At 51.4% G+C, this 26151-nt stretch overlaps 1 protein-coding gene across 3 annotated transcripts in view; it reads left to right on the forward strand.

Moving 5' to 3' along the window:
* HIPK2 (homeodomain interacting protein kinase 2) overlaps positions 1 to 26151 on the forward strand; it is a 174028-nt gene that overhangs the window by 35408 nt on the left and 112469 nt on the right. For all 3 annotated transcript variants that reach the window (XR_014796121.1, XM_084896732.1, XM_084896733.1), the window contains exon 2: positions 21408 to 22491. Coding sequence is in view for 2 of the 3 variants with exons in the window: in XM_084896732.1 (XP_084752858.1) it covers positions 21408 to 22491 (1084 nt within the window). In the remaining variant the exon portion in view is untranslated. The remainder of the gene's footprint in view (positions 1 to 21407; positions 22492 to 26151) is intronic.

Raw genomic sequence — 26151 nt, forward strand, 5'->3', positions numbered from 1 at the left:
CCCGGTGAACCCCGATGTCCTCCGAGAACCTCGTACATGTAACAAGGGGCTCCCTCCTTGGCCTTTCACTCAGGCTTTTATCATCACAGATGCTCCTCCCAGGGCGGCTGGTAGCCTAGGCCCTTGGAGGCTGATCCTCTCCTCCCTCCTGAACCTCCGGCGACTCCTGGCCACTGCCTGACAAACCGACAGCACCGACAGAATGGGGAGCAGACACTGCAGGCCCTTCCCTCCCTCCTGCCCCAGCCTGCCTCTCCAGATGCTTTAAGTCCTAGACCCTTGGCTGCGGTCGGTGTCCTCATTCTTCCTTGTGTCCCACTCCCCTTCCGATGGGTTCAGTCCTGTGTGACCTCACGTTGTTAGTTTTTTATGTTGTATGTGCCACCTGCTTACTGCCTCAGGCCCCGTGGAAAGTACGTCTTACAAATCCCAGGTAAATGGACCCGTCGCGACACTGTGCCCTGTCTCCTGCCTCTGTGCTCCAGCTCACCCCTCCTTCCCGGGGGTCCCCCTCTCCGGGCTCCACCCTCCCTCTGAGCCCTGCGGCCGGCGATCGCTCCTGGCTGCAACTGCCTTTCATGGCCGCGATCCTCTCTCCTGTCACCCATCACGCGTGTTGCCTCTTGGGAAGCAGAAGGTTCTGTTTTTCACGGTGCCGGTGGCCTTGCCTCACCTCTCGGGAGGAGCTTGAACGTCGCCGGCACCCATCAATGTTTCCGGATCTCTCCGTGGCCTCGGGAATCCTGTTTGGCAGAGCTGGGAGTGTGACTCATAAATTCATCAAGGACTGTTAGGTTCCGCAGGACGGGTTCATAGAAACTTACCTGGAAGAAGACCGACCAATGGATCAATCCGAGTCATTTAGAGAGAGAGCACCCAGCATCCCCGAGGGGCCGAGCCTGCACGCAGAAGGTCCTTCCTGGAGCCCAGCCAGAGGCTGGAAGTTGCTTACTGAGCACAGAATTTGAATAATAGGCATCATGTGCTTTTTTAAAAAAAAAAAATTTTATGGATTTTTTTGTTTTGTTTAGAGAGAGAGGACTAGAGAAAGAAAGAGACACACAGAGAGAAACATCGATGTGAGAGAGAAACATCGACTGGTTACCTCCCTTACACCCCCAACTGGGGACTGAACCTGCAACCTGAGCATGTGCCCTGAGCTGGAATCGACTGGGGAGCGAGACCACAACCCAGGCATATGGCCTTGACCGGAATGGAACCCAGGATCCTTCAGTCCGCACGCTGATGCTCTATCCCCTGAGCCAAACGAGCCGGGACAGCATTATGTGCTTGTAATGATACCTATAAATTATAAGAACATTCTCTGCTCTAGGGGTGGTTCTCTCTACAGAACCCAAGTCAGGCTTCTTGAGTGAACTACCCTCTTAACAACGAAACATCTCAGGCTCTAACTCATAGACCACTAAGACAGCTGTCACTTCCCATCGCGTCATCGCCTTCTCTGGGTATGTTCAGCATTTTATGGTGCCCCAGTTTAGTACATTCCCACTAATTACATCTTAGACCGGTCATGTCTGAGTCACAAATAAGATGGCATCTAAAACCCTGGCTTGCTAATTTCTGAGGATTCCCTCTCTCGGGCTCTGCAGGTCTCTTTACACGTCAGGGCAACTCAGCATCCTACTCGGGAGATGACACGTGCCGTGCTCAGTTCCAGGAGTCTCCATCTAAACCCCATGCCAGTCAGGAGTCCAGAATAGCGTTTGTTCCCATTAACACTGGTGGTACCCTGGGTGTGTGAGCCGTGCTATTTTTAAGCCCATTGCTGACTTCAGTGATAAAGAGGGGACAGAATGTGCCTGGCCAAGCCTGTGCGCTCACCGTGAGTAATGCCGTGGTTGTCATGATGTCAGAACTCGAGTATTCTTCATTAAAAGCATCGCATTGCATCACGCACCTGGGGGCAGGGCTCGAAAGGCCCATTTTTCTCAGAGAAATCAGCCACCTGGGGCACAAGCTGGCTCTCCCAGTTAGGGCACTGAGGCCTGAACTCAGCAGCGCTGAATCCATACAGTCGGTTTGAAGGGCAGCTTCCCATTTTAGTCACCAGAAGGTCATTTGTCTCCAAGTTTCCAAACCAGACAAGAGGCATTTGTGGCAGACGAGCCCATACCTTTCACCGGAGCTGAGGAGTTGTCCGTGGGGAGAGGAATTGAGGGGGGGACACCTCTGAGGTCACTAGGTCACTAACGGCTGTGAGGACAGAGCTGCTCCAGCCCTGGACACGTGGAGTGGCTAAGCATCCTCACGGGCACAGAGGGGCTGGGAACGGAACTATTGAGACTTTTTAAAGCCACCTCTAAGGGTGTGTGCCTGGCTCTGGGGGTGAGCATGCTGAGCACTGAAACCTAATTCCATTCGACCTCATTAATCCAGACCCGTTGAGGAGGGTGGCCGTGCTAGTTAGGATGGGCCACGTTACAGTGCTGCAACGAACACCCCCACCTCTCAGGGGCTTGAAACAACCAAGGTTTGTTTCACATTCTTGCAGCCTGCCTACCTCCCACCCCCACCCTCATGCCCCCCCCCTTGCCCCCGGGGCTGCTGGGTCTCTGCTCCTTGCCATCCGCACTGGGTTCCCAGCGAAGGAGCCCCACCCCTGGGCAGTGCCGCAAGAAGAGCGGCTCCAGGCGGGGAGAGGTAAGGGCACTGGCCCCGAGAGGGCTCCTCCCAGGAAGGGCGCTCCCACCGCTGCTTATCAGATGGCCAGGACCAGCCCGAGCTGCTGGGCTTGGGTTACTTGCGTCACAGAAGGGATTTCAAAGTGAAGGGCTCCAGACAGTTGCTTTGGGAATACAGAAGGGAACTGCAGAACGTGTGTGTTTTACCTCATCCTTTTCCGTTTTCCGTTTTCGTGTTTTTAGCAAACACTCTATAGTAGTAAAGTAGAACATTTACAATTGATTTAAAATGACTGTCACAGGTATTAGGAGCGTTTTACCGATTTAGAGCACAATCAGAAACGTTGAGGTCATAGTGCACACGGTAGACAGAAGTCGGCAGTGAGCATGTTGTACTTAGAAACCGGGCCCAGTTGTGGCCGAGGGCGGCGCTTTGGGTTAAAATGGTACACGGGAAAGAACTGCATGTGTGCTCATGGGTGAGTGCGTTAGAAAGAGAGTTTGTCTGTAAGCGACTCAGAGCAGAAGAATGTCCTCACAGCGGACCGAAGAGCCCGCTTTCATATGCACAGCCTGGCACGGCCGCGGCCGCACTGCCCAGGCGCCGTCTGTGCCAGCTGGTTCCCCATCCACAAGATCCACACACAAATCCCTGCTCAAATATTGTCGGTGAGACCGCCGCGGCGCCTTCATTGCAGTTTATCGCTGCACAGCGTCACTTTATTCCTGTGTGCTCCCTGTGCAGCCTCACTTGCTCTTCTCCCTTGTCTCCATCTTTGCTTTTCCTTTTCTTCCTCCCCCCTCCCTCCCTTCCTGCTTCCCTCACAGCACACACACACTCACTCACACACACACACACACACCCGCCTTTCCCCCCGTCCCTCCTGCTTCTCTTCCTCTGTGCCTTCCCCCTCCTTTTACCCTAGGAGTGTGTGTGTGTGTGTGTGGGGGGGGGGGGGGGCGGGCATTTCCTGTTCCTTTCCCACAGTAATCTCTAATCGAGCTTTTTGTCAGATGTCAGTTAAAGGCAACTGAGAGCAATGAGCAGGTTCTCCGGGGAGCAGGCGCCGTAATGTAGAGTGACTGTTGTAAACAGCAGGTGCCATTTAAATCAGGAAAGGCTAGAAGACGGTGCTTTCAGAGGAGGATGGCAGGAATCCGACTTGGAGAGAGCCCGGGGGACAGCACAGCGTCGCTCCCCGAGTTTCCTTTGCGGGTGGAAGACCCCCCAAAAGGGAAATGTGCGGGAAATACATACACACGAGGCAAGGCAGCGGACAGGTGCTGCTGAGAGCAGCATGCGGGCGGCGGGCCTTTGTCCTGCCTTCTTTGTGTCTCCGAGCGGCAGGGACCGGAAAGGGCAGGTCTGAGGGCCATCCCGGACTCCGTGCTGTGGCTGGAGCTGGAGCTGGAGCTGCTGAGGACAGACCACGCTCTCAGGTGCCTCCGCTCGCTCTCGGTGAGCAGATGCATTTGCACAAAGAGAGGAGGTGTCAGCAGCCCGGCAGGAATTGGAGCCTGGGCAGGGAGTGAGGCTGGGATGCTTCTATGGCTCTGCAACCAAGAGGCGGCACACAGGCGGCGAGGGCAGCCTGCCATTTGGCCCGCGTGGCTCCGCGGTGGTTATAAATACTTGATCACAGCTTGAGTACAAACATGTCTTTTCAATGAAATACATCCTGAGTTATATTACGGAGTGTCTGAGTTTCCGAGGGCTGCGGGTCACAGTGCCGCAGACCCGGTGGCTTACAGCAGCAGAGCGTGCCTCGCGCAGTCCTGGAGGCTGCAGTGCGGGGTCCAGCAGGCCGTGCTCCCCTCGCACTCCAGGCAGAACCCTTTCCTGCTGCTGCTTGGCTTCCTGCGGCTCCCGCACTCCCTGGCTTCCCGCAGCATCCCCCGGTCTCCGCCTCTGTCGTTGCGTGGACTTCTCTCCTGTGTCCCTGTTTTCTCTCCTCTTCTTACAAGGACACAGTCATACTGGACTAAGACCCCCTGAATGACCGTGACCGGCATGCTCAATGGTTAGAGCGTTGGCCCACGAACTGAAGGGTCTTGGGTTCCATTCCAGTCAAGGGCACATACTTAGGTTTCAGGTTCCCCGCCCCATTTGGGGCATGTGCAGGAAGCAACGAATTGATGTGGCTCTCAATTAGATGTTTCTCCCTTGCTCCTCTTCTCCCTCTATTCTATTCTCTCTAAAATAAATGAAAAAAAAAAAATCCTCCAGTAAGGATTAATTAAAAAAAAAAGGGGGGGGGGCACTGAATGGCTTTATTTTAACTTGATTACATCTACAAAGACCCTATCCTATCTAATAAAGAGGAAATATGCTAATTGACCCTCACACCATCGCAAAGATGGCACCCACAGCCAATATGGAGGAAATATACTAATTGGCTGTCACACCCTCCAAGATGGTAACACCCACAGCCACAAGATGGTGGCACCCAGCCCCTTAGCCCCCAGCCACCCATGGCCGGCCTGAGGATGGTGACTGCCCAGCTGCCCAGGGTCGCCCGAGGCTCAGGTAATCAGGGCTGGCCAAGGCTTGTGTTACAGGCAGTGGCAGCAGCAGAGGTGTGATGGGGGTGTCACCTTCCCCTGGTCGCTAGGTCGCCTCTCACCCCTGAAGGCTCCAGGACTGTGGGAGGGGGCAGTCCGGGCTGAGGGACCCCCCTCCAATGCATGAATTTTCATGCACCAGGCCTCTAGTTTCCAAATAAAGCCAGTTCACAGGTACTGGGGTTAGAACTCCAACCTATCTTGAGGGACACATAGTAAAATAGTTTACACATTTGTTGGTAAAAAAGAGCTGGTAGTGGCAGAGAGTAAGCAGGTTTCCAGCTCTGATTCTGAGTGTGCAAACATTGCTGAAGGAGAACCTTGAGTGAGCTCAAGAGACAAATCATTTGTGGGCTGGGCGTGGGATGGGATAAAGATTACATAAAACCTATTTCACTTTACCAATGTAAGAATAGCTCATTCTTTTCTGAAGAAAAAAGAAGAAAAAAACCTACCAGGCCTTTTTGTCTTGATTTGGACTTTTTTTGAGAGAGAGAGGGGGGGGGGGGGGGGAGAGAGGGGGGGGGGGAGAGAGAGAGAGAGAGAGAGAGAGAGAGAGAGAGAGAGAGAGAGAAACATCAATGTGAAAGAGAAACATCAATTGCCTCCTACACCCAGAGACTGAACCCTCAACCTGGTTCATGCCCTTTCTGGTATACAGGACGATGCTCCAAATCACTGAACCACACTGGCCAGGGCTTGATTTGAACTTTATAAACCGATAGGAACTTTCAGTCTGAGGCTTACCTGGCATTGCCAGACACCCACCCTCTCAGTACCAGCTCGGCTTTTTGAGGTTGTCAGTAATGGTTTGAAACAGTAGTGAGTGGAGGGGCGTCAGTGTGCCAATGACAGGGAGTGGCCGAAAGATTCGGGGACGGTGCTTTTGTGAAGATTTGTGCCTCAAACACCTGAAAATTAATACTGTTGAAACTTTAACCGCCCTCTTTAAACATTTCAGGGACAAAGCGAGTGGCCTTCTAGATCTTTGAAAAAAAAAAAAAAAAAAAATGTGGATTTCAGTGGAATCCCTGTGGGCTGAAACCAGAAGTTCAGCCCGGTTTGTTTTTCTAGTTTGTGGGTGTTCGCCTTTTTTATCCCACCCAGTTTGTTTATAAGGCTCTTTTCCTGAGATCCTCGCTTAGCAGGAAAATGCCACGTTGAAAAATGCAACAGCATTTTTGGAACAAAAGGACAATGAAAAAGAAAATGGGGGTGCATGTGAGAAAGGGGGGATCTGAGCCTCTTCGTTTAACACCGAGTGGACCCGAGGGAGGAACCCTCCCAACCTTCCCCGTCCCCGTGGCCCACGGGCTCGTTCGGAGCTTCCTCACGTGCTGCTTGAGAAACGCTGGACACACTCATGGTCAGAACTAGAAGCTTCTCTGCTCTTTCCCGCGTGGGTGTTATTAACACATCACTGCCTCGGTCTATATTAGCCGCGTGCCTGCATGGCGTTTCCAGAAGTCCTGTAACGTAAACTTATGCAGGATTTAATTTAAAATAAGCATTTTGCTTTTGCTTGTTTCCATATGTGACTAATTGAAATGCCCTCCTCGGTCCTTGAGGCAAGATAGAGGGAAATCACAAAATGAAATGTCTTATCTCCACAGAGGGGAAAATGCAGACAGTTCTTTTTTGGAATATCATGAACTGTATACCCTGAGAAAATTATGCTTTAGTAAAATGCTTCAGTTTCCTCATACCTATTGTCATGGGTTGAATTGTCCCCAGCAAAAAAATAAAATAAAATAAAATAAAATGAAACACCCCTCATATGTTGAAGTCCTAACCTAGTACCTCAGAATGTGGCCTTATTTGGAGACAGGGGTTATCAAGTTACAGTGAGGTCACGTGGGCGGCCCTAATTCAGTAATACTGGTGTCCTTATACCAAGGGGAGACTCGGGCACAGACACATCCGTTGAGGGAAGTACAGAGAGACACGGAGAAGATGGCACTTGTGGGCCATGGAAGGGCCCCTTCCTCACAGCCCTAGAAAGCGCCTGCCCTGCGCACACCTTGATTTTGCACTTCCAGCCTCTCGAACTCCGAGACAACTACTTTCTGTTGTTTAAGCCACCCAGTCTGGTACCTATTCACCTACATTTAGAAGGCTGTGTCTTTTTTATAAGTAAGTAAGGTTCTTAGTTAATGCAGCTCCTGTTTCGAAAAGGAGTTTCTGAGTTGTTTTGTTTTCATTGATCCCACCAATTCCCTGGAGAAAAAACTGAAAATCATGTGTATCGTATTGGCGTCACGATCTACCTCACCGGAGTCCTGTTGGATCGGTGATGCCCACCATGTTTATTGTGAACCCTTGGTAAGGTGGCCCCGAAGGTTAATTTATTATTATTATTTTTTTTTTTTTTTTTTTTTTTTATAAATCAATCTTTATTGTTCATATTATTACAAAGGTTCCTCATTTCTTCCCCCCTCCACCAGGTTCCCACCCCACCCTCTGCCCCCTCCCCATCCCCCATTGTCCTCATCCATAGGTGCACAGTTTATGTTCAGTCTCTTCCTCCCTCCCTTTCCCCGATAGTAAATCCCTTTTCAGATAGTAAATCTGTTACTTAGCATTTTCTCGTATCAATAATACCTCCACATGCCCAATGATACACTTCACACAAAAGACATTTTCAAATAGGTCAACCAGCCTCATCCAGGCCCCACCCAAGGCACTCACAGATCAACACCCCAGCGCTATACTAACTCAACACATCCAGATCTAAGCCTTCATCACTTGATTCAGCAGACCCTCAAGTTCCCGCAAAAGTTTCCAGCCATGTCTGAGAGGCAGCCGTGGGCAGGTACATGCGAGGAGCGAGCTGTTTCAGGCCTGGCTGCTCCGGGCCTGGCCTCTGTTGCTCTGGTTCGTTCCACAACCAGCTGCTCCGGGTCTGGTCACTGCCGCTCCCGACCTAGTTGCTCTGGACTTGGCTGTTGCTGCTACAGGCCTGGCCGCACCCGACCCGGCTGCTCTGGGACCGGCTGCTTCGGTCCCGGCCGCTCCGGGCCTGGCCGCTCCCAGGCTGGCAGCCACTGCTCCTGGCCTGGCCGCACCAGACCCGGCTGCTCCGGGCCTGGCCGCTCCCAGCCTGGCAGCTGCTGCTCCTGGCCTGGCCACACCAGACCCGGCTGCTCCGGGCCTGGCCGCTCCCAGCCTGGCAGCTGCTGCTCCGGGCCTGGCTGCTCCCAGCCTGGCAGCTGCTGCTCCGGGCCTGGCCGCTCCCAGCCTGGCAGCCGCTGCTCCTGGCCTGGCCGCACCAGACCCGGCTGCTCCGGGCCTGGCCGCTCCCAGCCTGGCAGCTGCTGCTCCGGGCCTGGCCGCACCCGACCCGGCTGCTCCGAGCCTGGCCGCTCCCAGCCTGGCAGCCGCTTCTCCAGGCCTGGCCACTCCCAGCCTGGCAGCCACTGCTCCGGGCCTGGCCGCACCAGACCCGGCTGCTCCGGGCCTGGCCGCTCCCAGCCTGGCAGCCGCTGCTCCAGGCCTGGCCGCTCCTAGCCTGGCAGCCACTGCTCCTGGCCTGGCCGCACCAGACCCGGCTGCTCCGGGCCTGGCCGCTCCCAGCCTGGCAGCTGCTGCTCCGGGCCTGGCCGCTCCCAGCCTGGCAGCCGCTGCTCCTGGCCTGGCCGCACAAGACCCGGCTGCTCCGGGCCTGGCCGCTCCCAGCCTGGCAGCTGCTGCTCAGGGCCTGGCCGCACCAGACCCGGCTGCTCCGGGCCTGGCCGCTCCCAGCCTGGCAGCCGCTGCTCCGGGCCTGGCCACACCAGACCCGGCTGCTCCGGACCTGGCTGCTCCCAGCCTGGCAGCTGCTGCTCCGGGCCTGGCCACTCCTAGCCTGGCAGCCGCTGCTCCAGGCCTGGCCACACCAGACCCAGCTGCTCTGGGCCTGGCCGCTCCCAGCCTGGCCACCGCTGCTCCGGGCCTGGCCGCACCCGACCTGGCTGCTCCGAGCCTGGCCACTCCCAGCCTGGATGCTCCGTGCTTGGCTACTGCTGTTCCGGGCCTGGCTGCTCCCAACCTGGCTGCTCTGGGCCGGGCTTCTCCGGGCCCAGCCACTCCGTGTCTGGGTGTTCCTGGACTGGCCACCCTGGGCTTGGCCGCCTCTGCCTCAGGCCTGGCTGCCACTGCCCCAGGTCTGGCTGCTCCAGTGCTGGCCGTTGATGCTCTTGTTCTGGCTGCTGCTGCTCTGGGGCCTGGCCACTGCTGCTCCGGGCCCAGCTGCCACTGCCTTGTGCCTGGCCACTCTAAGCCTGGTCGCCGCTGTTCCAACATTCTGTCCCTTTTTTCTCTTTTTTTTTTTCTTTTTTTAAAAAAAAACAAAACGCATTTATGTTGCAATGTTGGCTGGTGCGTTGAGTTCTGACTTAGTCTTTGATTTTTCAAGATCTTCTTTGTATTCTTTCTTAAGTAATTTTACTATCATTTGCTCTCACTTGATTTCTTCACATTGAGAACTTCTTTGGTTTCTTCCTCCTTGTCCTGGGAGCTCAGCAGGTTGGCCTGTGGCACCCCTTTGTTCTCCGCGGGCTCCCGCGCTGCTCCAGCCTGTTGCCGGGGTCGGCGCCGCCCAGGAAGCAGCCCCCGTCCTTGGCTCCATTGCCCGCGCTCAGCAGTCGAAGGCTCAGGGGCACCCCCCCCCTCTGGGGGCCCTGTCGCCCGGCTCCTTGCTGGCGCCCGGCTGGCCGGTGTCCGGCAGGGGCTCCTGCTCCTCGTGGCGTTCCTCCAGTCTGGAGCTTTCTTTCTCCCTCCCACTAGGGGAGTCCAGGATCAGAGTCAACAGACTGTCCTCTGCGCACAGTGTGCGTGACTCCGGGGGCTCGGCCTTTCGCCGCGCTCCCAGGACTCCACCTCACAGCTCCGTCTCCCCCTGCCCGAGCCTGGGTCCCCAGGGACTGGCCCAGACCTGGAGTTGGGGCAGTCTGGACTGAGGCTCAGAGCTGCCGCCGGAGGCTTTGTTTCTTCCGGCTAGGGTAATCCAGCATCAGAGTCAACATTCAGTCCTCTGCGCGCCATGTGCGCGCGACTCCGGGGGCCCCGCATTTCGCCGTCCCCCGGGATTGTCTCCCCCTGCCGGAGCCTGGGTCCCCAAGGTCTGGCACATAACTTGGGGCTCAGCGCTGCCGGTTCGGGGGTTCAGCCCAGGCTGGGAGTTCTATTTCCTTCCTGCTAGGGAACGCCAGGCAGCACCCAGCCCTCTCCTCCTCTCCGGCTGCGACCTCTCCGCGCGTGCGTGCGTGCGAGCGCGCAGCATGTCTCCGTACCTTAGGCTTTTTTTCAGCTCCTCTGATTTTCCTTCTGGTTTTCTCCCTCCTTCCTATTGTAGAGTTTTCAGTCAGTCGACTACCTGTAGCTCTGGGCAATGTCCACTCTACATTTTAGTTGTATTCCCTTGAAATTGTTGTGAGCTGCTGCGGCTAGGTGTATACCCGAGCAGCCATCTTGGATCCTCCTCCTCCCGAAGGTTAATTTATAAGCTCCATGTACTTAGCCACGTCAGTGAAGGCTGGCCCCCCCGCGGAGGTATACGGCAGTCACTGGGAGAGGCTGTTCTGGGTGAGGTGAGCGACTTTCAGAAGGAGAAGTCATTCTGGACACGGGGAGGGGCTGGTCTCAGTGAGTAACGAGCCAGTAGGTAGAGAATATGTGGAGAATTTGCAAATGGCAGGACAAGGATGTTTTCTGAATTGAAGAAATAGAGTTGATGGTGGCATGTGCGCATTCGAGAAAGATGACGGAAAAGGTTTTGAAAGTCTTTAAGAGAAGCGCATTTCTTGGAAAAGCAAGAGGCATAACGTGACGCATCGGTTTCTCTTCCCAGGAGCTTGCCCCGTCTTCCTCTCCTCCTGATCCTGTGGGAAGGGGGGCTGTGGGGCTCTTCCCAGCCAGGCCCGGTAGCTCCTCCTCCTGTTTTCATTCTCCTGGGTCAGTTCCTTGGTCGTGTTTATCAGCCTCTTGTCCTTGACCTTCCCTGTGACTCACGCCGCCCTCCCCGGACGATTTGACGTCGGTGCCCTGAGGATCGCTTCAGCTGCCATCTGCTCCACTTTCTGCACCATTTCTCCCGGGAAACGGCCAGCCCACGTGGACTCCGTTTTCATCTAGGTGCTGCTGACCACCCTCCGGTCAGCGCCTCCAGCGTGACCTCCCGCCCAGCATCCTGTCCTGGTTTTCGTCTTGGCACACGCAGGAGACCGCCTCTGTGTTGTTAGTAGCGCCCCAAATGAAGCCTGTCCCGAACAGAGCTCTGCCCCTGGACAGCTGGCTCTCCCCCCCGTCGGCACTTCCCCTCGGCCTCTGGGAGGTGAACCTTTCTTTGAGTTGAGGGTTTTTACTTTTGCTTCTTTTTCTTTCTCTCTTTTTTATTTTTTTTGTCTCTCTGACCTGCTCATCCGTGTTTAGCGCTAATTTTGGCTCTGCCCTTTGCCGGTGGCATTATGCATGGACTGGTGCAGGGTCACCTTGCCCTCTTCCCCATCTGATTAATCCTGTGCAAGCTTAGCTGATCCTATTGATTTTTCATCCGCTTTTCAAAATGGTTTCTCTTCATTCAAGATTCGGCGCGGCGAGTGGGAGCTGGATGCTGACTGTCCGTGATCGGCGGCTCCTGACACGCAGTCCGCACTCCGGCAAAGGAAGCAGGTCCTCGCCTCTGTTCAGTATAAGTAGTTGGACACAACGTTTCAACCTGGATGTCCTGCCAATGTTTGGAATTCAGCTGGTTGAAACCTGTTCTGTTATCCCTCCCCCCACCCCCTCTCCATCCCGAGATGGACAACATTTTAATACCGTTTCCCACCTTCCCCAGCAGCATCCCTGAAGCCCGCTCCTTCAGGCCCCAGACATACTCAGTTCCTGTCTCCTTCGCCCTTGCATCCCATCTGTCAGCGTGCCTTGCCTCTGCTCCTCTGCACAGTCTCACGTTTCTGCTGCTTCCTTTCTGTTTCCTCAGGCAGCGCCCTAGTCCGGACCCTCCTTCCCTCACCCCTGGCTGCTGGACAGCCGCATCCTCTTTCTGAAAGCCAGGCCCTGTCCCTATGCCGCTATGCACCAGTAGGGGAGGTGTACCTCTTTAAGGAGGTGAATTTCTTTTGTCTAACAATTTTTATTGGTTATGTTTCTCAACTGTCACCATAACCAGAGGATGCAGAAATGAGGGAGGACTCAGGGTCCCTGTGGTGGGTGCCCGTTATTGATCAGGTGGTGTGCCATTGGGGTGCCCACACTTCAGAGCTGCCTCTTCTCACGTATCCGCTTCCGTTTTTCTTGGCCATTATTGTACCTGACTCCCTGTTCTCGTCTGAGAAACTAAACAGTAAAGAAGAAGAAGGGTGACAGCACAGATGTGGGAGTCAGTCAGACTAGTAGACAAGTGAGCTGGGACAGACCATGTCCTCTCCCACAGCTCCATTTCCCTATCCATTTAGAGAGCTGCAGCTGGTTGTGAACTGTGTGGGGTGACACTCAGTAAGACCCAAGGGAGTAAAAGTGGGTCGCTTTAGTGGCAGGGCTTCACACCAGCTGTTTTGACTATTTAATAATTACCTCTAGAAGCATCGACATTATCAGAAGACAGTCATTCTGGGCAAGTGGGCTCTTGGTGCACAGTGTAGGCGGGTGGTTATTTAATAGCTTTGCATCTGTGATTATGTTACCCCCGTGTAAACGCCCCTGAGCTGTGGTCTCCCAGCAAAGCCTACGCTTCCTCCGGACAGAGGCTGTCCCCACCCCCATCCCCAGCTCACACCCACTGAGCAGGATTCAGAATACTCTCCTGTCTTTCAAAATATACCCCTTTTTTTTTTTTTTTTTTTTTTAATCCATTGATTTTTGTTTAGAGAGAGTGGAAGGCAGAGGGAGAGACAAAAGGAGAGAAACATCCATTTGAAAGAGATAATTGATTGGTTGTCTCCTGCACGCTCCCCTCCCTGGGGCTGGGATCAAGCCTGCATCCAAGGTACATGCCCTTGACCAGAATCGAACCCGGGGCCCTTCAGCCCGGCAGTGTATCCACTGAGCCAAACCCCATCTTTCTAATCATAGCTCTAACCCCAGTTCCTCTGTAAACCCTCGCCTAACCGCAGCCCATAGCGATTCCTGCCTCTGAACTCTCCGCGCGTTTACTTTGGCAACTTGCTTATGCTGCTTAGACCTGCCAGTCGTCCCTTTTAATTTGCAATGAACTTTGCGACCCCATGAGATTTAAGCTCTTTTAGAGCAGTGCAGATGTCTCAAATGTCTTCGTTTCCTTTTGTGCCCAAACCCGGCCTTTTTTATTTAGAGAACCTTGGTGCAATCAATAGTATTGTCATTATTGACAAAAGAATTCTGTAGAGCTTGTGGTTGATCCTAAACGGTGTGCTGGTGGAATATACTAGATATGTACATTACACAACGAGTGGATAAACAGACTTGGATTAAAAATGATATCAAAGCCCCATAGACGTTTACTGTACAATATTTTGGAAATGTGTCGTTTAGAAATGGTGTAATCTGAAATGATCTTTGCACTACTTATGAAATATAAACTTGATAAAATGATTATCGTTAACATTTTAATGAATATTGTTTCATATGCCAATGAAGACATTTTTTCCAGTATTTTTTAACTCCCAAGGGCATCAAATTAATCATGTTTTACTGGTTACTCAATGGTTCTACAGAGTAACCCTTTTCTAGACGTTTAAAAATGTCCATTCAGATGTGTATTTCACATATACTTGACATTTCTTTTGTATGTCCTATGATTTTCTTACGTCTGATGTGCATAATGTGATATATAAGACAGATATGACGTTGCGTTAGGTATGGAAATTAACTCTTCCTTTGAATTCTGGAATACAAAAGCAAAGATCTGTAGCTTCTATCAGACACTCATTTTACAGCAAAAGTGTGTGTCCAATGGATCTTAGGAAGTGGGAAAGCTGGTGCCTCTTAAACTAAGGCGTTCATGGTTGTGTTCCCTTTAATAATGTAACTGGATTCTGAGTGATAATCTATTTCATACCTGCCAAACCAGAATTAAATTTTATATACTGGTAAAAAATGGTGCCACTGTTTTACTTATAATTCCTTCCCTCAAGCTTTGATAGAATTCAGTGAAATAGAATTCAATTTAATTTTTTTTTTTTAATCAGAGTTGAACCCTTACTCATCCCTGCAGTTTCACCAGGGTCCGATCTTCCAGGAGATAATTTTGGAGTGGTGAAACGGAGAGGAAAGGCACTCAGATGTGAAGCAACTTTTCAGTTCATCTAGTTGTGAAATGTAAAGTTATGAAGAAACAAGCAAAAGAACTAAATGAGCCAATCCTTCAGTAAATGACATTCAAAAAAAAAAAAATGAAGTTACAACTTCAGGAAAATCATGAAGATTTTTAGCTATTTTTTTTTTTAGTGGAAAATTTTATTCTCAACCCTAGAAAAATGAATTTTCCATTAAACCATTAAGACAAAGAGGAAAGGAACATAGAATGTCCTGGGTCAGGATCTGGTTTGTTCACTTATCATAGGAGCCTGCACCCATCACTGACTTCCTAGCTTCCCAACTAGGACCCTGTGAGAAGGGAAGCTCAAAGGGTGCGCTTACCAATCGAATCGGCATGACCAGGGTGATTCCAGACAGTCCCAGGCGAAGAAGTCAGGTGTGGGCTTGACATCCGGCGCCTGGCGTGGCTCAGGTGGTTGAGCGTTGTCCCTGTGCACTGAAAGGTCATAGGTTCGATTCCCGGTCAGGGCACATGCCCAGGTTTTAGACTGGATCCCCCTGGGGTGTGCAGGAGGCAGCCGATAGAATGTTCTGTTCTCACATCCAATAGAATGTTCTGCTCTTCCCACATCAGTGTTTCTCTCTTCTCCCTCCCTCTCTCTCTAAACATAAATAAACAAGTCTTAAACAAAACAAAACAAAAAAAACTGGGCCCAGAGTCTGGTGTGTACTAGATGCTGAAGAGTTTTAAATCTGTGGAATCGTGAGAATCATAAGCCATCAGGCTTGAACTCAGGTGTAATAGCATTTTTATGGACATAAATGGCATCTATGATAACGTTTAGAAGGTAAATGTTTTAAAGTTGGTTCTTTGAAATGCAGACTTTCTTGCATTTTTTAAAGCAAAATGAGCACTTGAATAAAGTAGCCAAAAGGAGGTCAGTTGCCCTCATTGCCTTCAGCGTACAGGCTATTAAAATGCGCCCAACGCAGCTGGGGAAACCGAGTGTGTCTGGGGCACAAAGGAGACAGTCTGTTGTCTTTGTGGTAGTAAGAAATGACTTCTTATAAATAACGGGCATTAGTTCTGCTAACTGAAGGGTATATTCTAACGTCAGTTTTATAGGCTGTTTTTCACTTGCCACATGCAAGGAGGAAGATAGTGCATATGGTTGTATAAGTTGTCTTAAATTTTAATAAGTATCTCCTTAAATGCTTTTTACTGATCATTTTTATAACATCCTCATAAACTTGTATCAGTAACATTAAAAGGCGTGTAAGGCCCCAATGTATAGCTGACATTCAGGGGTCTAATTTTGACTCGCATCAAACGTGAGTAGCAAGGCAATATGCAGCCTTTAGAAGCTTTAGTTCTAGATCGTCTGGACTTGCGGAGTGAAAATAGGAACCTCTTGTTAGGTGTTACCCTAGGAGACTGCGGAAGCTTTTGTGGCCAAGTCTGGGTCTGGCGACCCCTGTAGGAAGCAGGTGTGAGGCTCGCAGGTTTATCCTGCAGTGATTCTCCGGACACTTCACACCGCTCGCGCCCCATGGGCTCAGAACCCACCCTCACGGTTGGACTGTAGCCTCCCAGTGTCCCATCAGGGAAGAGCAGAGCCCGCTGTCCTCCGAGAGCCCGTTAGGAAGGGCAGAGATGACCTACAGAACAACTGAAATTTTGCCACAAGACCCAACTGAAAATGTGCATTAAGCCCTTGGCTTTTCAGGAAAGAAAATGGACAGGTAAGGAGGGAAGCAGGCCTTAAAGAGCTTGGAAGTCAACACAGAAATGAGAGTGGAAAGCAGAAAGGTGCCCCCTTCTCCTGCCCAGCACAGGGGTCTGATAAACAAAGTAAAAGGCATGGGCTTGACTCACAGAGGGCTGAACTGCTCAGGGGAGTTTATTCCAGAAAAATATTCTCAAGGAGCGATGTTTGGGAATAAGTTTGGTTGTTGCTATAAGATTATTTTAGGATTTAGCTATGCAACCACCAGCAGTGTTTTATTCCTTATAAGGTATATTAGAGATTTTTAAATAATAATAATAATAATAATAAAAATAAATAATAATTCATTTCCCAGACCAAAAGGCTTCTGCTACAGAATAATGGTAATAAGGCTGTATTACCAAACTTTCAGTTATTAGAGAAGTCAGTTGTGGGACTTAGTTTACAACATGGTGACTACAATTAACAATACCGTACTCTGTACTAATACTTGAAAGTTGCTGAGAGAGTAGATCTTAAATGTTCTAACACCACACACACAAAAAAAGAGGTAATTATGTGAGGTCAAGGATGTGTTAACTAATCTCATCGTGGTCATCAATCCACAGTATACGTTGAGTGGCCAGATTATTATGATCTCTGAATGCATAATAATCTGGCCACTCAGTATATATATACACTAGAGGCCCAGTGCATGAAATTCATGCACGGGATTGGGGTGTCCCTCAGCCCAGCCTGCACCCTCTCCAATCTGGGACCCCTTGAGGTATGTCCGACTGCCCTCTCATAATCTAGGACTGCTGGCTCCCAACTGCTTGCCTGCCTGTCTTCCTGATTACCCCTAACTGCTTCTGCCTGCCAGCCTGATCACCTCTTAACCACTCCCCTGCCAGCCTGATTAATGCCTAACTGCTCCCTTGCCAGTTTGATTGCCCCTAACTGCCCTGAACCCTCCCAACTGCCCTCCCTGCTGGCCATCTTGTAGTGGCCATCTTGTGTCCAGATGGGGGCAGCCATCTTGTGTGTTGGAGTGACAGTCAATTTGCATATTACTCTTTTATTAGACAGGATATATATTAGAGGCACAGTGCATGAATTCGTGCATGGGTAGGGTCCAGCCAGCCTGGCCAGGGGGAGGAGACATAGGAGGTTGGCCAGCCTGCCTATTGGTCGAACTCCTGGTCGAGGGGACAATTTGCATATTAGTCTTTTATTATATAGGATATACACTGAGTGGCCATATTATTATGCGTTCAGAGATCATAATAATCTGGCCACTCAGTGTATATGTGTGTGTAAATATATACAAATCGTCACACTGTGCACTTTAAACTTACACAATGTTGTGTCAGTTACATCTCAGTCAAGCTGGAAATAATCAGGCTGCATTGGAATTGTGTCTAGTTCTTGGAACAGTAGCTGCTGACCTTATAAAAGGAGCAATGGGACCGCATGAGGCCACGCCAGGGTTTGAGGCAGCCGGTGGTGAAGGGCACATCCAGCCACGCAGGGCCTCTCCGATGCTGACATCTGTCACCAGAGGTAGCCAGTGATGATTTCCACAATTTTATGACCCTTGGCTGTCATCCCAATAAGTCATAAGCCATCTTCTTCCCGTCTGTAAAATTCCACTTCTACACCCTGGCCTTTCCACCAAAATCTCTTTGAAAGAGTGAAAACAGAGCCACATCTCCTTGAAGTTTATGTAACATCAGCATATTTTTTCTACTGCAGCCCTGACTGGCACCTTCCCCTCCCCCTGAAGGGCTTGAGGAGTAAGGGGGCAAGCTAGATGCCAAAGGATAAAGGAAATGCTTATTTGCATTGCCTCTTCAGTGGATGAGTTAGTTACTAAAAGCCAAGGGATTGGTCATTTCTATATTATATACATCATCTAGAACCATATGGATATTTAATATTAGTAAACAGAAAATCATTTTCTGTGTTATTGTAGAATTAGGGGGAGGTTGACTTGAACAAAAAGAGCAGTGGGAAGAAACGGGTCAGGCTCTGAATAAGGAAACTGAAATATTAGTGGTCTTGTGAGCAGAAGGACGTACGGAGAAGTGTAGTCATTTCACGCATATTGGAGCTCAGGATCCAAACAAGTGAAGAGGCCTCTGTCATATCTAAGGGATCAGGCTCAAGGTGGGGTTCAGAGCAGGTGTAGGAACGTCAGAGCCTGTCCAGGGTGAAGTACAGGCAGAACCTGAATGCCGACCCCAGGACAGGAGCCTTGGTTTTAAAATGCCTTGCTTAGGATGAAAAGGTGTTAGCAGGTTTTTCTGGACTTCCCAGAGAAGTGCGTCCAGGTTCAATAAGTGCTTGTGACTCTGTAGCCAGAGAGCTAAGCTCTCTCTTGGAGACCAGGCCAGTAAGAGTACTTTCTTCCATCAACCGTGTGCCTACCATGTATCATAAACTCAGCTCAACGCTGGGGAAACAGAACTAAGTATGAGGTATGAACTGTCGTTCTTGCCCTCAGAATATAGCCTGGTTATGAAAACAGGACCTAAATGTGTCAGAAGTTAAACAGCATGAAAGATAAATGATTCAGCCCAGTAAGACAAGAGATTTTGCAGGGCAGAAATGCATTTTGTCACCAAATGGGTGACACTATATGGTAGATGCCATAGGAATAGAGAGCTGAGGGTAACCACCGTGGCTTGGCAAGGTCTGGGAAAGGGAGTGATCTGAATTGTCCTGTCTTTAGATAAGTTGAGAGAAATAGTGAAGTCATGCCAGATAGAGGAATGGTGCAAAAGTGTGGAGGTAGGAAGTTTGAGAGGCATTTAAAAACAGTAAAACAGCTTCATAGAGTTGAAAATTGAGGAAGGTTAATAGTTGGAGATGAAGCCAACAGATAGTTGAAGTCAAAACGCAATGATGCTGAGTTAAAGAGTCCTCAACTTTATCTTCTAGACACGAAGAAGTCATTAAAAGTTTTTGGACAGAGGAGTGACATGCTTAGAAAAATCCTGGGAAAGTTAGTCTGGTGGCTGGAGGTGGCAACTAGAAGAAAGATCGCTCGGAAAGACCAGATGTCTGTGTTTGCTTCAATCCTGCTAGGAAGTGATACATGTTTTAACTATGAAATAGCAACAAGGACAGAAATGAGGAGATGAATATAAGAGGCATTTTGAAGAAGGAGAGGGTAATAAAGCCTAGCACCTTCCTGTCCATGGAGGCAAAGAATCATCAAAGGTAAATGCATAGTTTTGGAACCAAGTGACTAGAAGACTATTTAATGAACAGAAATGGGATGTTAGGTGGGAGGGTGAGGTGGCTCAATTCTTAAGGAAAGATAATGAATTGACCCGTAGAGGGTAGTCTTTGATGACGCAGGAGGCAGAGGTGTATTACTGGAAGGTATCAGGGAGAGGCTCCCTGTGATAAACATGTGGGAGTCGCCTGCATCGAGATGACTGTTTTACCTGTTTGAAGGGATCCTATCTTCTAGAGAGAGGAGAGTCAACATGTTGTAGACACGAACATTTTCGAGGAGGAAGCGGAAAGAAACCACCCAGCACACAGCGTGCAGCGAGACACTAGGGAGGAGGTTACAGATTCTCGTAGACACAGATAAGAGCATCGAGGAGGAAGCTGTGGTCAGCAGTATCGGATGTTGCAGAGAGGTCACCGAGAAAGGCTAGGGACTGAAGAAAGGCCGCTGGGTTAGGCAGGAAGTCGTTTACCTTTGGGACAGTGTCACGGAGGGTGTATGTGGGGTGGAGAGGAGGTGGGTTAAGGACTGAGCCTGGAAGGACAGGGGGTCTAACACTGATTACAGGTGAGAAGAAGGAACAAAGTAAAGGGGAGGACATGGTGATCACTCCCCTTGCCTTCCAAGTTGGAAATGTGTGTGTGACACTCATGAAGACAGAGATTAAGCCATTGATTCATTAAGGACTCAGATCCCATCAACAGAAGAAATTAAAAGCTGTAGGAGAAAGAGGACCGTGGAGGGAACAGGGTTCAAGAGAAATGGGAAAGGATGAATCATGAGAATAGGGGAACTTTTAATGTTGGGAAGGAGAGACACCTCTTCCTCTGAGACGTAGAGGAGAGAGTGGAGGATGGATGTAGATTCGGAAATGTTTTGAAAGGAAGAGAATAAAGGTGGAAAGCAAGACTGCTGACCTTAGGCTTCTGGACAAAGTGGAAGGTGTGTGGCCCGCTGAGAGAGAGGCTGGACTAGGGTGATGGGCAATTCGGTGAAAATGAAAATGTTAAATACCACTCTGGGTAACACGCAGGGATCAGAGAAACACGGACATTAGGATGGCTAACTACCAACGGTGCTTGATAGAAAACCCACTTGTAAGAGATGTTCATGTCTGCAGCTCAGAAGACCGGCACTGTGTGTTTCTACTTTCACCTTTAAGAACTTATTCTTCCTCGTTGTCTTATTTTTCCTAATATATTTTCTATGCATTGTTTTATTTCTATTATCACCATAATTATAAATTGCACAACTATTCCAGAGTTATGCTCTTATAGAGTCCTGAGGTTATCTAAATTGTGGGTGAGATGTTGGTCTGGAATAATACTTTCTAGATGAATTAATTTATTGATATATGCATTTAGCAGAAAAAGTTAGTGCTAAAACCCATGAATTGTATTACCCACTTTAGACTATCTAAATACAAATATTGAACCAACTGCTTAGCTACTCAACCCTACAGAATTCTCTAAGAGTAACTTTAGAATAAGATCCCAGAGTAATTATGGGTCATCCAGAAGCTAGCCCATGGTGAGTGGCTCCATGACTGGACCTATGTGGGAAGATGTTTCTTCATATGATTGAACCAGACAGTCAAGATCTGGGACAAAGAGTAACTGACCATGGAAGACAACATACATAACAATTGCATAACAATACAGTCTTCAGTTTTACTGGGATTGCAACCCAGTGAGAATTGAGGAAGAATTCATTTCCATCACAAATGTTATTTGTAATATATATATAATGAACAAAGTCCTCCTGACATTCAAATTCTGTATCTTAATCTTAAATATATTCCTGACTCTGTAAGTCTCTCACCCTCCTAATGGTGTTAAGTGGAACAACTAACTCCTTGGCCCCACACACTGAGTGACCAGAATGTGCTTCAGGACGGAATAGATTCGCTTTTGCAACCTTGTGTAGGAGGGGGGAATATTCTATAGGCCCCGGCCACTGCTCAGAACAGAAATGAATCTGTTGAGTCTATTCATGTGATGGCAACTAAATATTTATTTTTTTCCTTTCTTTCCCTTATAGGTATGGCCTCACATGTGCAAGTTTTCTCCCCTCACACCCTTCAATCAAGTGCCTTCTGTAGTGTGAAGAAATTGAAAGTAGAGCCGAGTTCCAACTGGGACATGACTGGGTACGGCTCCCACAGCAAAGTGTATAGCCAGAGCAAGAACGTGCCACCTTCTCAGCCAGCCACCACAACCGTCAGCACCTCCTTGCCCATCCCAAACCCGAGCCTACCTTACGAGCAGACCATCATCTTCCCAGGAAGCACCGGGCACATAGTGGTCACATCAGCAAGCAGCACTTCTGTCACCGGGCAAGTCCTCGGCGGACCACATAACCTAATGCGTCGAAGCACTGTGAGCCTCCTTGACACCTACCAAAAATGTGGACTCAAGCGTAAGAGCGAGGAGATTGAGAACACAAGCAGCGTGCAGATCATCGAAGAGCATCCACCCATGATTCAGAACAATGCAAGCGGGGCCACGGTAGCCACTGCCACCACGTCGACTGCCACCTCCAAAAACAGCGGCTCCAACAGCGAAGGCGATTACCAGCTGGTCCAGCATGAGGTGCTGTGCTCCATGACCAACACGTACGAGGTTTTGGAGTTCCTGGGCCGAGGGACGTTCGGGCAAGTGGTCAAGTGCTGGAAGAGGGGCACCAATGAAATCGTGGCCATCAAGATCCTGAAGAACCACCCGTCCTACGCCCGGCAAGGCCAGATCGAGGTGAGCATCCTGGCCCGCCTGAGCACCGAGAGCGCCGACGACTACAACTTTGTCCGGGCCTACGAGTGCTTCCAGCACAAGAACCACACGTGCTTGGTCTTTGAGATGCTGGAGCAGAACCTCTATGACTTCCTGAAGCAGAACAAGTTTAGTCCCTTGCCCCTCAAGTACATCCGCCCGGTCCTCCAGCAGGTAGCCACGGCCCTGATGAAACTAAAGAGCCTGGGCCTCATCCACGCCGACCTCAAACCAGAAAACATCATGCTGGTGGATCCGTCCAGACAACCGTACCGAGTGAAGGTCATCGACTTTGGGTCGGCCAGTCACGTGTCCAAGGCCGTGTGTTCCACGTACTTGCAGTCCAGATATTACAGGTAAGACTGTTCGCACGGGGACAGGAGATGCCGGCCGCCCTGGGGCATCCACAGAGAGGGTGCGGTGCTGGTCACTGCGGGGGAGATGGCGTTCTATGCCTGCAGTGCCGCCTGCCAGGGATCGGAGTTCAGGCAGGAAATTAGGACATGTCCCTGTGGGAATGGGGATGAGAAGCATGTAGAAGGGAGCCGGGTAAGGTTCTTGGCGCTCACACGCACACACATGTTCAGAGTTGGAAGGGGCTCCTGGGGGCTGGGGTGAAGAGCAGATGGAGAGCAGGGTCCTCCTGGATCCAGACGTGGGTGGAGGAGAGAGGGGGGCGTGCATTATTGAAGTCACTGGGGCAAGAACACGCAAGACTCGCATCGGAGACAAGGAAGACCCCTTCCTGGTCAGAACAGAGCATCTGGGGGTCATGGGAGCTGGGACTGAAAGGATACGTTGGGGCAGAGTTGTCTTAAATACCAAACTAAGAGGATGCAGCTGTATCCTGAACCATGGAGCATGCACTAAGCGTTACCAACAGGACAGACGTGATGCTCTGAAGGTGGCGTTTACATGTCCAGGTTTGAGCGATCGAAGGAGGAATAGGGCCCGTTGGCTTGCTCCTGGCGAGAGAAGGCCAAGTTTTGGGTCAGGATGATGGGAAGATGGTGGGAGGATTGTAGGGAAGGGCAAAGCTTTCATTCCTCCACTCACTCCACAAGGAGACTTCACTGCTCACGTGAGCCGGCCACCATGCCGGAGCCGGAATATTGGGGTCTCTTGCATGCCAGTTCCCACCCCTGGCTACACGGTAAGGTCACCCCAAGGCTTTTAAAAGTAACCCTACTTGGGTACCAATCTCTACAAACTGAATCCACGTTTTTTGGGGGGATCTCACTGCCCAGCCGGGGTTGAGAACCGATGCTGCAGGGTGGGGGGGCCAGGTGAGAGCACTGGCTTTGGAGTGAGAAGCCTGGGTTGACTCTGATCCCTGCACTGGCTAAGCCGTGCAACTCGGGTTTGCTGCCTCATTTTCCTACGACTCCACTTCCTCACCTGTCCACTCGGGAAGTCGGTCACCAGCCTGTGGGGTGGTTGGGATGGTGGCACCTGGTGACACAGCTCAGTGGATCGCTCGGTGTCTGGCACGCAGTGGGCGCAGGAAGGAGAGGGTGGAGAGGGACGGGACAGGCTGTTCTGTGGCAGTGGCGGCGAGGGGCTGTGTTTGAGGTGATGTGGAACAGTCCAGTGAAGATGGACCGTGGCAGGAAACAAAGCCAAACTGCCATGAGAAGACGGGGCTGATGACCCTATCAGAGGCTGACATGTAACCAAGAAAAGCAGAATCCCGGGCTAGTCTTTGTCTGACGCCACACTTCCTTCCCGGCCACGGAGACACGGCTGGAAAGCAAGCGAGAGCCACTGGGTGGCACAGCTGGCGTCACCTGGAACTCCACCGGTCAGCTCCCCTGTTCACTGAGGCACTGACCTTCCGGCCAGTCCCTCCACCCCAGCCCTCAGCCTGCAGCCTCGTGCATAACCTGCAAGGCAGGGTCCCCCCGAGCCCCTCTCACCTTCCTCACTCCTGCCTCAGGTCTCTAGGCCCCTCACCTGTGCTATTTGCCGCCCCACCGAGGCCCACCCACCCCTTAGGAGGCATTTCCTGAGCTACAGCAGCTCCTTTCTAGGCCCCTTCCCTCCTTTCTTTCTGTCTTTCCCTCCATTTCTTCCCCCCTCGGTGCAGGTGTGCCAGCATCTCCCATCGGGGAGGAGCAGCTTGCCGCCGCCTCCTGCTCACTCCCCTCCTGTCCACTCACTGGCTTCGTAAGCTTTGCGGGGGAGGACCCCGTGTGTCCCTGGGGGCGGGGGTGAAGGAGGGTGGGCCAGTGGGTTCTCTGAAAGCCGGCGTGGTGGCGTCATTGCGGTCACCACGGCTCCCGCTGCTGAGGTCACCGGGTCGTCAGGTGGCCGATTCGGCCTGCCACAGGCTGCTGCTTCCTGGGCCCCGGCCTGAACGGAGGGTGAACTGCAGCACAGGCGGGCGGCTCGGGCTTTTATGAGTTAGTTACACTCGGTGGCTGTTCCGTGAACAGAACTGGCTTTATCCGAGTCCCTGGAAAGTGAGCGTGGCCGCCCGTAAAGACCTTAGCAAGCGCCATTTGAAAGGCAGTGCACGCTTAGGGCCTAGCCTGACGAACCAGTCAGTACACTGACTTTGGGATCCTTGGGCCCTCTCTCTTCTCACCCTGTGTCCACGAGACACTCCCCGCCCCTGTCCCCAAAGGTGGGCGCTGTTTTACTTTGCTTGTACATCCGCCCCTTGTGCCCTGCTCCCGGGACCCCCACTCAGGAAATCGGGAGCGGGAGGGACATCTCCAGGGGTGGCGAAGGCCTGTTTGCTGATGCTCCCAGGCTCTCAGCTCTCCTCTCTCTGCCCCCACTTTCCACCCCTGCCCCCTCCTCCCAGGCTCCCTCTGGTGCCGCATCCCCTGCCTTTACCCTCAAGTGGCTGTTGCCCAGCGTTCTGAGGAGGAGAACCTCTTCTCCGTGGTTGCTTTGGCCAAAAGAGCAAGTGTCCATCCTTCTGGCCCCCATGCACCTCACCCCATCATGCCCAACTCTGGTTTCAGGGGCACAGTCAGCCCCAGAGCCAGCCCAGCCTTTCTCCTCGAAATGCTGCTCCGTCTGTCTCTAAATTGGCCACCGTGTCCCGTTCCTCCATCCTGTTCCCCCTGGCCCTCGCCTGAGCCCCGGAGCAGCCGCTGAGAGTTTCAGGACAGTCTCCAGCTATGTCTGCGCCAGTCCTGGCTGCGGGACAGCCACGTCCGGGCCCCGTTTATCAAGCTGATTTTCCCTGATTGCCTTGCCTCTTATGGGGGAGAGGGGATGGGTGGGGTGAGCACGTCAATTGTCCATTGTTGATCTAGAAGGAGGACGTTTTCAGCTGCATTTTAAGAGGATGTGCCTGTGCTTGAGCTGCCTGGGGTAGAGCTAGCTGCCTGCGGGGAGGTGCCTTATGCTGTGGATCCACGCAGACACAGGGCTTGGTTTCCCAGGGTCCCCGGTGTCTGAGCTGGGTGCACCCCCACCCCCCACACCTCTCACAGAATTGGCTTATTTGTTTGGCGTTGCTTGTTTGTTTTGCCGTCTTTTGTCCATTGAGAGAAGTTCTGAAGCTCTGTCACGTCAGGACCTGGTTTCCAGTCCCACCACAGCCACTGAGCAACAGGCTCTGCAGAGTCGGGAGACCTGAGTTGCAATCCTGGCCCAGTGTGTCCCCAGCAAACTGTTCCACCCAGCCATTATCAGTAGAATGTCAACTGCGAGCCATCCACTCGCCTGCATCTGGATCCCATTAAGACTGGGGCCGTGTTTATGAGACCGTTGGCAGGGTTCAGTCTGTGGCCAGAGGACAGTTTTCTGTCCCGCGGGTTGACCTTGGCCTCATTATCCAAACTGGGAACCCTCCATGATTTCTTCCCCATCAACAGGGAGCACGGCACGTTCCTGCTTTGCAGGCAGACCTCACTTTATTGCGCTACACAGATGTGGCAGTTTTTACAAATGGAAGGCAAGAGCAGGAAAAATGACAACTCTCATTATTGCTCCACTCACCTTATTGCAGTGGTCTGGATCCAAATCTGCAGAATCTCCAAGGTGTGCCTGTATTCTGA

This window comes from Pipistrellus hanaki (genome assembly GCF_964339955.1).
Source record: "Pipistrellus hanaki genome assembly, chromosome: 10".
Taxonomy (NCBI): Eukaryota; Metazoa; Chordata; class Mammalia; order Chiroptera; family Vespertilionidae; genus Pipistrellus; species Pipistrellus hanaki.